The 12,845-nt window shown below is 37.3% G+C and overlaps 1 protein-coding gene across 5 annotated transcripts in view; it reads right to left on the bottom strand.

Annotated features, from left to right (window-relative positions):
- Nucleotides 1-12,845, bottom strand: part of CENPP (centromere protein P) — a 256,672-nt gene that overhangs the window by 232,400 nt on the left and 11,427 nt on the right. For 3 of the 5 annotated variants that reach the window (XR_002342147.1, XM_021085711.1, NM_001315813.1), the window contains 2 exon segments: nt 4,140-4,321; nt 1,466-1,554 (listed from right to left, as the gene is read on the bottom strand). Coding sequence is in view for 4 of the 5 variants with exons in the window: in NM_001315813.1 (NP_001302742.1) it covers nt 1,466-1,554; nt 4,140-4,321 (271 nt within the window). In the remaining variant the exon portion in view is untranslated. 5 annotated transcript variants of the gene reach the window in all.

Genomic DNA, 12,845 nt, shown 5'->3' with positions numbered 1-12,845 from the left:
TACTAGGACCTAAGTAATTTAAGACTACTAAGACTGTAGGACCCTGAGACTACTAGGATACCCTGAGCGGTTCCTGGGCAATGTATACACTGCTGGTGCAAATGTTCTCAGCCTCAGGACTGGACCTCAGACCTCTGACACTGCCAACCTGACACAGACTCCAGGCCTGGCAATTAATGGAGGCCAGAATGCATGTAAGTATTTGCTATATCACCACTCTGATTACATTAGCCACAAAGAAAGAAGAGGCAACTGGTCTGACTACATAGCCTTCTGCAAGGTGACAACATCCAGGAATTCCTGGGCCACACAAAGCAGAAGCCTGGAGTCTTGGCATGGGCTATTCATCCTATCCACCCTGTATCAATCCATCTGGGTCCATATTCTATTTCAGTTTTCAGCAATGCTCTTTGAGATCATGCAGAACTACAATACCATCTTGGCAACTTTTCATGTCTCCAAAGCCTGGTATCAACCTGACAACAGTGTACCTTCTCTAGGGCTACTAATCATCCTACTCAACTGGCTTTGGCAATGCCACACTGTGGATGTTCCTGGTCACATTGGCAGAATAAAGAGGGGTACTCTGAGGCAAGAGCAGCCTGGAAGCTCTGTTATCAGATGAGGGACGAGATATCCCTCAGTCCTTTCTCAGCCTGCCATGATCATTGGTGACAACCAGGAACCTAAACTGCAAAGAGTTCTCAAGAAGCAAATCCTAGCCTAGATATTTAAACCCAATCACTCTTAACTGGATGGGGGTGGCTTCCGACACCTGACATCAAATCCTGTCCCACACAAAAAGGGACAACTTAGGGTTGTTTTTGTGGCTGAGAAGAAACATGAAGAATCAGGCACACAACTGTGAAGGCAAGCAAGGAGCATATCCATAGGACCTGATTGTGACAAGTGGTCTACATCCTCTTTAATTATCTGATGAGCTGAGGCAAAGTCAGCCCGCCTGTACCTACCTGTTCTTCTCCTCTTCACATACTCCCTTTAGGCCCAAACTCATAAAACCAGCTAGTTGAAATTGCTTTCTGGTTCCAAAACATGTGCCCAGACTTGGTCACTTCTCATGTTATGCCTGGATCCCACTCTCCTTGGAGCCAAACACTGAAGATGTCTGGGCCTTACTCTGCCCTATCCTGACCAGGGGCTCCAAGTTAACATTCTGTCTGCTTTCTGGTTATGCCAGCAAATTATACTGGGTTACTGAGATACAATACAGGAGGAAGATACTTTTGGCTAGGACTGTCACATAAAACCAGAAAGGGGTATTCATACTTAAATTTCTTTTTTAATATTAATGGAAATGTGCTACAAGGGGGCCCTGGCTCAGAACTCTTTTTTAGCACAGCCACTGCTGAAGACTGGGGTGTGGGTTTTTTGTTTTTTTTTTTTTTTTTTTAATTTCATAGCAGCAGAATCTTTGTTATTTATCACAACACATTCCTTAACTTACCTGGATTTCCAGAATCTGAAATTCAAGTTGAAATGTAATCATGTGGCAACTTCCTGATAATCTGTGTCTCTGTAGAACTTTCTTTATATCTGTAAATCAAAAAATAAATATCCTGTTTGCAATTAACAATATTCTTCAAGTATCTATTGTTTAACTGTGTGTGTGTGTACATATATGTGTGAGAGTGTATGTTAGTAGTTACATTTGAAAGAATGTGCACCAAATTGATGACCTTTGCAAAACAGGACTAAAGATAGCTTGTAATTTCTAATTCTCAATTATACCATGGATTAAGGTAAGAAATAAAAATATGCTGGGAATTCCCACTATGGTGCAGTAGATTAAAGATCCAATGTTGCTGTAGCTGTGGCATAGGTCACAGCTGTGGCTCAGATTCAATCCTAGACCCAGGAACTTCCATAGGCTGCAGATATGGCCAAGGGAAAAAAAAAAATGCCAGTATGACTCTAGACAAATTTGAATCATGATAACTGTTAGATATTTTTCATTTTTTCAACATTATCTGGTTCTAGTTAGACAATAAATTAAATCCATGCATTTACTTCAATTACCTATCAAAACTTTTCCAAAATTACAGCAAAAGTAATTATTTTAGGTATAATATGAATACATTCAAATGCATAAAATGCCCTATTCTTAAGTATACGACATGATTGATTTTTTTTGGCTTTGGGTGAGCCTAAGCCTTTATTTTTTTAATTTTTATTTTTTAGATAGTCTTAACTATAATCAAGTATTTCTTGGAGTTCCTATCGCGGCACAGCAGAAACGAATCCGACTAGGAACCATGAGGTTGCGGGTTTGGTCCCTGGCTTTGCTCAATGGGTTAAGGATCTGGTGTTGCCGTGAGCTGGGGTGTAGCTCGCAGATTCGGCTCAGATCCTGTGTTGCTACAGCTGTGGTGCAGGCTGGCAGCTGTAGCTCCAAATTGGATCCTTAGCCTGGGAACCTCCATGTGCTGCAGGTGAGGCCCTAAAAAGCAAAAACAAAGAAACAAACCAAAAAGACAAGTGTTTCCCATGTAACTACCACCAAGATAAAGATAACAGAAATTTAAAATATCCTATAAAGTTCCCTCATGCCCTTTCCAGGCTAAACACTATGCACAAGAAATAATTATTACCTAATGAAGAGATTTTTAGAGGAGCACAATTCCTTCTTTGTTTTTAGCTGAAGTATAGTTGCTATACAATATTGTATAAGTTACAGGTATACAATACAGTGATTCAAAATTTTTAAAAGTTCTCTTCTATTAACAGTTACTATAAAATATTGGCTATAGTCCCCATGTTGTACAATATATCCTTGTAGCTTATTTTATACCTAATCATTTGTACCTCTAAATAGCCTACCCCTATATTGCCACCAGAAGGGCATAATTCTACAAGGATAAAGAGAGGAAAGATGAGCATGACCTAATTTTGGAAGCTGGAAATAGATGGATGAGCTAGACAGCACATGAAAAAGTGGAAATGACCCAGAAGATCCAGGAAAATTGGAACCTAAACCAGCAAAGGGTTAAAGGGCTCAAAATCAAGCCATTCAAAGGCATTCTAAATGGGCACCACCAAATAGCTCTAAACATGGGATGAACCTGGGGCTCAAAATAGAAGACTGAATCTTCTGCCAAGTAAAACCTCACTCTCCATACTCTTTGCATTCCATCTATTTCTTTCAAGTACCTTAAGTGTCTAAATTTCATTACTTATTTCTATATGTAATTCAAACTTCCACTGAAGTGAACTGCCCATGACATTCGGAGAGTCACTCTTCTACTCCCTGGTCATGAGTGTTATTGTGGTAGAAAAATCAGGAAGCATTTCCAAAAGTGATTCCTTCCTTAGATAACGCTAATCTTGTCGAAACAAAGTTACCAACATCCAACTGCACAGCTGAATTAGCTTCCCTTTACATGTTAGTGCATCACGGATCCCTGGTAATAAAATGTACATTATTGGGACCAGAAATCCTCCTCTGTCAAATGGTCCAGCTTTTGAAATATTTATCTTGGCCACAAGCCACATTCATTGAGAATAGTGCACTGTTGATGACACAGCTCATGTCAGTAGCAAACAAGGGCTAAGATTTACACACTAATGGTGCCGTTGTTCTTAAAATCACTTGCCTGTTATTTGACTATTAAGTTAATTAATGACAAAGACTATCTTCTTTAACATTTACCTCAGGAAGCTTTTTTTTTTTTTTTTGGCTTTTTTTTTTGGCTTTTTTTGCTTTTTAGGGCTGAAACTATGGCATATGGAAGTTCTCAGGCTAGGGGGTGAATCAGAGCTGCAATTGCTGGCCTACACCCAGCCAACACCAGATCCTTGAGCATCTTCTACCTACACCACAGCTGACAGCAAACCCTGGATTCTTAACCCACTAAGCAATGCCAAGGATCAAACCCTGATCCTCATGGATACTAGTTGGGTTCATAACAAGCTGAGCCACAATGGGAACTTCTACCTCACATAGTCTTTAAGAGTATTTCACACACTGTGATATTCCACAGGCACCTGACAAAACAAGTTTACAACAACAAAACATTCAAATCATTACCTTGCAGAATTTTAATTGAGTGAGAAGACAACCTATTTCCTATGTATAATAAGGTAAACGTCAATACCATGTCTAGATTAAAATTAATGCTTACTCTTTTCTGTCATTTCAGTGCTTGTTAGGTCCTCCATCTTCTTGGAATAATTTCTTATGCTGATGCCAGTAAGCGAACTTAGAAATTGAAGTTCTGATTCTACATGTCCAAGATGACTTCTCAGATCTTTCAATGACTCCCATCCTTCAGAATCTGATTGGTATATATCTTGAAATGATTGTCTGGAAAGCAAATACCACAAATAATTACTACCAAGGAGGGAGTTCCCTTCGTGGCTCAGTGATTAAAGAACCCGACTAGTATCTGAGAGCTGTGGTGTAGGTGGCAGATGTGGCTCCGATCCTGAGTTGCTGTTGCTGTGGTATAGGCCGGCAGCTATAGCTCCAACTTGACCCCTAGCCTGGGAATCTCCATATGCCTTGGGTGTGGCCCCAAAAAGAAAAAAAAAAAAATTACTACAATGGAAAAATCACTAACAAGTGTTTCAACTAATATCTACAAATTTCTTCAATCCCATTTTATGTGATGATCGTTGTACAACTATAAATGCAATAAAATCCATTAAAAAAAAAAACCGCAACCCTGGAATCTTAAAAAAGAACACAATGAACTTCTTTGCAGAACAGATACTGACTCACAGACTTTGAAAAACTTATGGTTTCCAAATGAGACAGGTTGGGGGGTGGGGGGATGCACTGAGGGTTTGGGATGGAAATGCTATAAAATTTGGTTGTGATGATTGTTGTACACCTATAAATGTAATAAAATCCATTAAGTAATAAAAAATTATTTTTTAAATCCCATTTCTCTTTCTTATTCTCTCCCATTAAAACTAGTATGATTTTTCTCCAAACCAATGTGGTTACTAACACTACCATCAATAATCTCAACATAAAACTAAGCTAACCAAGTTATACTACCATATTTCTACATATAAGAAAATCTGATAAATTAGGAGCTCCCCTTATGGCGCAGGGGAGACGAATCTGACTAGGAACCAAGTGGTTGCAGGTTCCATCCCTGGCATCACTCAGTAGGTTAAGGATCTGGCATTGTCGTGAGCTGTGGTATAAATCAAAGATTCGGCTTGGATCCTGCATTGCTGTGGCTGTGGTGTAGGCCAGCAGCTGTAGCTCCAATTCAACACCTAGGCTGGGAACCTCCATATGCCGCGGGAGCGGCCCAAGAAATAGCAAAAAAAAAAAAAAAGAAAAGAAAAGAAAATTTTATAAATTATAATAAGACTGCTTTGCAAAATTAAAATATCTATTTAGGTTGGAATATTTGAAGTATTCCAATCTAAATATCTTAATATCCCAAGACATCTTAAACTATTTTTAAAGGATATGATGCAATTAAAAACAAAATAAATCAGCTGGCTTTAACTTCTAAAACAAGTAAAGCATCACAGAGCATTTTACTAAGAAAGAGATTCTTGGGAAATTGAAGAGTATAAGGGTAAAAATTCCAGAGGAAAAACAAAAACCATAATCTCTTTAAACAAAGTGGTAATCAGATATTCTTTGAGAAGCACAGCTCTATTTTCTTTGAAAAAGAGGAAAATTTCAGCAAATATCTCATTCAATGGTATTTTACTTTTTGTCATCCTTTATTGCCATCACGCTCTCAGTCACATTCTCACTGCTGACTTCTAACTTAAAACATGCCTTCCTTGCATTCTGGGGAATGATCATCTTGATTCTCACTTTACATCTTGTCCCTGTTTCTTGTCTCCAATGTTAGAAGAAAAACGTTACACTTTTTTTTTTGGGGGGGGGGCTTTTTGCCATTTCTTGGGCTGCTGCCACGGCATATGGAGGTTCCCAGGCTAGGGGTCGAATCAGAGCTGTAGCCGCCAGCCTACACCACAGTTCACGGCAACGCTGGATCCTTAACCCACTGAGCAAGGCCAGGGATTGAACCTGCAACCTCATGGTACCTAGTTGGATTCGTTAACCACTGAGCCACGAGGGGAACTCCAGAAAACCCTTATGCTTTTGCCTCTGTTATTCTAAGTATGCACTCTCTCATTCCAGAAGAATGTCTGATTCATCTCAGCTCTCTTATGCCAGTAACACCTAAAGCACACCCCTAATCCTATCTCTTCTTCCTGCAAGGTAGATTTAACTTGATAAAATAGCAAATTTTTTTCCCTTAAATTAGCTTTTCCTTCAAATTTCCCTACTTTTTTTGATAAAATCCCCTTGATATAGCAGGCCCCATTTGTTGAGGGTCATCCTTTGCTCTGTTAATCATCTCACCTCTGGATCTAATGTCATCTTTTCTCCCCTCACCCCACTCCACATAGCTATCCCACCTTTTCTATTTTCAGTTGCTCTACATTTATCTATGCTTTTATGACCTTATATCATGTCTATAAAGAATACCATCTCTGTAACTCCATACTGGTAATTAAAAACTTGTATAAAGTCTATAGTAATTTTTTAAACTTTGTTTTAATGCCAGTTTAAAATATCACTATAAGTAAATTCTATGTCATCTGAGAGACTAAAACACACTCTTGTATTTGCTATCATGGATTTATTTTTAAAAGTTAAGTAGGCATTCCCTTGTAGCTCAGTTAAAGATGTGGTGTCAGTACTGCTGCAGTTCAGGTTGCTGCTGTGGTGTGGGTTGGATGGCCTGGGAACTTCCACATACTGGAGATGCAGCCAAAATGAAAAAAAAAAAAAAAAATTATAAGTTAAATAGATAAAGCTAATGAAAAAAAGAACAGAGAAAAATCTTCATATAATAAGTTCCACAACAACTTCACAACAAACTATGAATGAAAATTTCAAAGTATTTCAAATGGAGAAAAGGGACGAGAAAACTAAGGCATCACATTAAAGGATAGATATGCAGAACTCAAAAAAGAACCTGTGGCTGAGAAAGGAGAAAATGAGGAAACTGTTTAATTGGTACAAAGTTTTTCTATGGGGCAATGAAATAGTTTTAGAGATAAATAATAGCGATGTTTGCACAACAAAAACTAAAGTATTTAACTTAGAGTTATATGTTATGTATGTATTACCACAAAAATAAAAAGACGATCTGCATACTCTCATTCATAGTAGTAATTTACTTTGAGCAAAGTATCATTGGTGCATTATAATTAATGACTTTTTTTTAATGAACTGGGGTTATGAGTTCTATTGGTTTTGTAGTTTACTCTTTGCAAAAACTTGTCTTAGTAGCATACATTTTTTGCTGAAAATTAAATGTTCACAAGAAGCTTTTTTCCTTTACTTTCTTTATTTACTTATTTTTTATGGTTGGACCTACCAAGCCAGGACTGAATCCGAGCCACAGCTGCAACCTACGGCACAGCCGTGGCAGTGCTGGATACTTTAACCCACTGTGCTAAGCCAGAGATCAATCCATGCCTCTGCAGGAACCCAAGCCACGGCACTCAGATTCTTAACCCACTGCACCACAGCAGGAATTCCAGCTTTTTTTCTTTTAAAGCAAATCTACACAAGACTTGAGTTTAAAACTCGATGATCTAGGATTCTATAAAGATGGCAGAGTAGGTAGCACCAGGGATCTATCTCCCCAGCTAAGCAGCAATTGCAGTGGCAGAATCTGTCTGATAAAATTTTTTGGAACCCTGGAGACTGCTTGCAACTTCATGGAGAAGGCCTAAAAGTAAATTACAGTAAATTGTGAGCAATTTCAGCTCTTAGTGCAGTAGCAGCCACCCACACCCCACTCCAACAACATGGCAAGCAGCTGTGCACATGTTCTTAGAGCAGCACGCACACAGCTTAGGGGAGCAAGGGTGGGCAAAAAGGACTGTCCCCCAAATATTGGTTCTCTTTGCTTCAACTGCTGATTGCTATTTCTGATCACAGAGATACAGACAAAGTGGTACGCAGCCACTGTTGCAAGCCCCTACCCTAGGGCTGAGGTACCTTTAAGGATTTTTTTTGTTGTTTTGTTTTTTTAGGGCTGCACCCAAAACATATGGAGGTTCCCAGGATAGGGGTCTAATCAGGGCTGTAGCTGCTGGCCTACACCACAGCCAGAGCAATATAGGATCCAAGCTGTTTCCATGATCTACACAACACCTCGCTGCACTGCCAGATTCTTAACCCCACTGAGCAAGGCCATAGATCAAACTCGCAACCACATAGTTCCTAATGGGATTCATTTCTACAACAGGAACTCTGCTTTAAGGATTTTTAAAGTGCTATTGCTTTTTGTTTCCCACCATTGTTTCTGCCTTCTCCTTTTCAGGAGTCAGGTATTAAAGACTGAGATATTCAAAATCAAACTAAATATTTGTTTTATTAGGAAAATTAAAAAGCAAGTGTACATACCCAAGGAAAGACTCAGAAAAGACATAATTAGACATTAAGTTTACACCTCAGGCTGATCCTCAGCACACAGACAACAAAATAGCCTAAAACAATAACAATAAGTGCAAACATTGGAGAAAGGGAGAATCTGATTTACAGAGTTACTACATTATTAAATTAAAATGTCCAATGTTCAACAAAATATCACAAGGCAAGAAGAAAAAACAGAAAAGTATAACCTATTCAAAGAAAAAAATATTCAAAAGAATCTATCCTGAAAAGACTTATGGCAGACATATCAAAGACTAAAAGAGAAGTCTTAAAGACGCTCAAAGAAATAAAGATGTGGGGAAGGTTAAGAAAATGATGTGCGAACAAAATGGAAACACTAATAACAAGACAGAAAACTTAAAAAGAAACCAAAAAGATCCTATCTTTATAGGCTGTCTTTGCACTTTGTTTATGGTTAACTTTGCTGTGCAAAAAGCTTATAAGTTTGATTAAGTCCCATTTGTTTATTTTTGTTTTTATTTCTATTGCTTTGGGAGACTGACCAAAGAAAACATTGGTACAATTTGTGTCAGAGAATGTTTCCCCTATGTTTTCTTCTAGGAGTTTTATGGAGTCCTAACCTATGTTCAAATCTTTAAGCCATTTTGAGTTTATTTCTGTGCATGGTGTTCAAGTCTTTAAGCCATTTTGAGTTTATTTTTTGTGTATGGTGTGAGGGTGTGTTCTATTCCATTGATTTACATGCAGCTGTCCAACAGGAAAAACTGGTCATAAATGACATTACGTAGACCATAAGAACTTTACAGACATATAAAAAACATTCAACTCAAAAGAAAGAATACACATTTCTCCAAAGCACCCAAAGAACATTCTCCAGGATAAGTCAAATATTAAGCCAGAAAACAAGTCTTAATAAATTTAAGAAGACTGAAATTATACCAAGCTTCTTTTCCAACCATAATGGTACTATACTAGAATTCAATTATAAGAAAATTGGAAAATTCACAAATATGCAGAGACTAAACAACATCCTATTGAACTTGACTGAATGGGTCAAAAGAGAAGTCAAAAAATACCTTGAAATAAACGAAAACAGAAATAAAACATTCCAAACTATGGGCTGTAGAAAAAGCAGTTCTCAGAGGGAAGCTCATGGCAATAAGAGCCTACGTTAAAAAAAGCAACAAAAAAATTTCAAATAAAAAATCTAATGATACACCGCCAGGGATCACAAAAAAGAAGAAAAAATAAAGCCCAAAGTTAGCAGAGGAAAATATCAAAGACCAGATAAGGACAATAATGGAATACAGCCTGAAAAGGCAATGGAAAAGATCAAAAAAACCAAGAGTTGCTTAGTAAAAAAGATAAATGAAATAGACAAAACTTTAGCTAGAAGCACCTAAAAAAACAGAGAAAGACACAAATAAAATCAAAATCAAAGAAGAGATGTTACAACTGACAACAAAGAAATACAAAGGAAACTACTTGCATTGTAAGTAAGTAAACTGGACAATCTAGAAAAAATGGAAAAACTTGTAGAAACATAAAACAAGATGAATCATGAGGAAACAGACAATCTGAACAGACCAATTACTAAGAAGAAGATTGGATTAGTATTTAAAATCCTAACTACAAACAAAAGTTAAAATACACTGGTGAATTCTACCAAATATTTAAAGAAGCAAAACTTCTCAAACTCTTCCCCCCAAAAAGAGGGAAAACTTACAAACTCATTTTATGAGGCCAACATTATCCTGATACCAAGCCCAGACATGAACACTGCAAAAGAAGAAAATTACAAGGCCAATATCCCTGGTGAACATAAACATAAAAATTCTCAACAAACCATTAGCAAAGCTAATTCAGCAACACATTAAGGAAGATAAACCAGTATCAAGTGAGATTTTGTCCAGGAATATGGGCATCATTCAAATCTACAAATCAAAGGGATACACTCCATTAAAAAAATGAAGGATTTAAAAACATGTGATCATCTCAATAGATGCAGAAAAAAGTCTGACAAAAACTCAATAATCAATTACGATCAAAACTCTCATAAAGTGAGTATAGAGGGAACATACCTCAAAATAATAAAGGCCATATGACAAGTCCATGGCTAACATGGTATTGAACAGTGAAAAGCTGAAAGTTTTTTCCTATGAGTTCAGAATCAAGATAAAAGATGCCCGCTTTCACCACATTTATTCAACAAAGTATTGGAAGTCCTAGGTGGAACAGTTAGATAAGAAAAAGAAAATAAAAGCATTCAAATCAGCATTCAAATCAAAAAATAAAATTTATGATATTTAATTTCAAGATGATAACATGACATTATTTCAAGAAGATCCAAAATACTCTACCACAAAACTGTTAAAACTAGTAAAGTTGCAGGATACAAAATCAATACAAAAATCTGTTGTGTCTCTTTACAATAATAACAATTAAAAAAAGAAAATAAGGAATTCCTGTCATGGCTCAGTGGTTAACGAATCCGACTAGGAAACATGAGGTTGTGGGTTTGGTCCCTGGCCTTGCTCAGTGGGTTAAGGATCTGCCATTGCCATGAGCTGCGGTGTAGGTTGCAGACGCTGCTCATATCCTGAGTTGCTGTGGCTCTGGCGTAGTCCCGGTGGCTACAGCTCTGACTAGACCCCTACCCTGGGAACCTCCATATGCCGAGGGAGCGGCCCCAGAAAAGGTAAAAAGACAAAGAAAAAAAAAAAGAAAAAGAAAAAAATTAGAAATAAATTTCATACATAATTCCATCCAAAAGAATAAAATACTTAGGAATAAATTTAACGAAGGAGGTAAAAGACTGTTAACTGAAAGTTATAAGATACTGACATAACTGAAGAGAAACTAATATTTGAAAAGATATTCCTGGAGTTCCCATTGTGGCTCAGTGGTTAACAAATACAAGTAGGAACCATGAGGTTGCAGGTTCGGTCCCTGGCCTTGCTCAGTGGGTTAAGGATCCAGCATTGCCATGAGCTGTGGTGTAGGTCACAGACATGGCTTGGATCCCACGTTGCTGTGGCTGTGGCGTAGGCTGGTGGCTACAGTTCCGATTACACCCCTAGCCTGGAAACCTCCAAATGCCGTGGCAGCAGCCCAAGAAAAGGCAAAAAGACAAAAAAAAAAAAAAAAAAAAAAAAAAGAGAAGATATTCCATGCTCATGGATAGGAAGAATTAGTATTGTTAAAGTGTCCATACTGTCCAAAGCAATAACCAGATTCAATACAATCCCTATCAAAATTCCAATAGCATTTTTCACAGAAAATAAAAAGACCAATCCTAATATTGGTATAGAACCGCAAAGGATTTGTAACAGCCAAAGAAACCTTGAGAAAGAACAATCCTGGAGGCATCGTGTCTCTCTCTCTTTTTTTCTTTTCCCTTTCTTTCTTTTTATGCCTTCACCTGTGGCATATGGAAGTTCCCAGACCAAGGGGTGAAGTGGAACTGCATCTGCGACCTACACCGCAGCTTATGGCAACGTCACCATATGTAACGCACTGAGCCAGGCCAGGTACTGAATTCGCATCTTCACAGAGACAACATCAGTTTCCAAATCCATTGAGCCAACAGCAACTCTTCACGTCTTGAATTCAAACTATATTATAAAGCTATAGTGATCAAAACAAAATTGCATTGGCACAAAAACAGACACATAGACCAACAGAAGAGAAAAAAAGAGTCCAGAAATAAATGCATGTATATGTGGTCAATTAATTTCTAAAAAGAAGCCCACAATACATAATAGGGAAAGGGCAGTTTCTTCAATAAATGGGTTGGGAAAACTGGAAAGGCACAAGCAAAAGAATGGCAGAAAACACTATCTTACATCATACACAAAAGTTAAAATAGATTAAAAACCTGAAACAATAACATTCCCAGAAGAAAACAGGCTCCTTGACATTGGTCTGATCAATAAATTTTTAAATTTGTTGCCAAAAATTAAGGCAAAAAAACCCGAAAATAAACAAGTGTATTGTTGGTGGCAATTTAAACTGCCACTATGGAAAGTAGCATGGAGGCTTCCTCAAACAGTTAGAAACTGAATTCAAGGATACAAGTCACCACATTAAAATCCTAGGTATCTCTGCTGCAAGAATGAACAACCTGAAAAGGAAAATATAAAAACAATTATATTTACAATACCACCAAAAAAAAAGATAATACACAGGAATTATCTTAAGATGATAAAATATTTCTACACTGAAAAATATAAAGCATCACTGAAAGAAATTTAAAAGACATAAAAAAATAATGGAAACAGATCTCATGTTCATAGATTAGGAAATAATGTTATTAAAATGTCACTATTACCCAAACAATATGCAGGTTCAATGCAATCTCTATCAAAAACCAAATAAGGTTTTTTTTGTTTGTTTGTTTGTTTTTTGGCAGAAATACAAAATACTATCCTAA

Source organism: Sus scrofa, chromosome 3 (genome assembly GCF_000003025.6).
Source record: "Sus scrofa isolate TJ Tabasco breed Duroc chromosome 3, Sscrofa11.1, whole genome shotgun sequence".
Classification (NCBI taxonomy): domain Eukaryota; kingdom Metazoa; phylum Chordata; class Mammalia; order Artiodactyla; family Suidae; genus Sus; species Sus scrofa.
The sequence above is the reverse complement of the archived record's forward strand: the minus strand, read 5'-3'. Positions and strand labels throughout refer to the sequence as shown.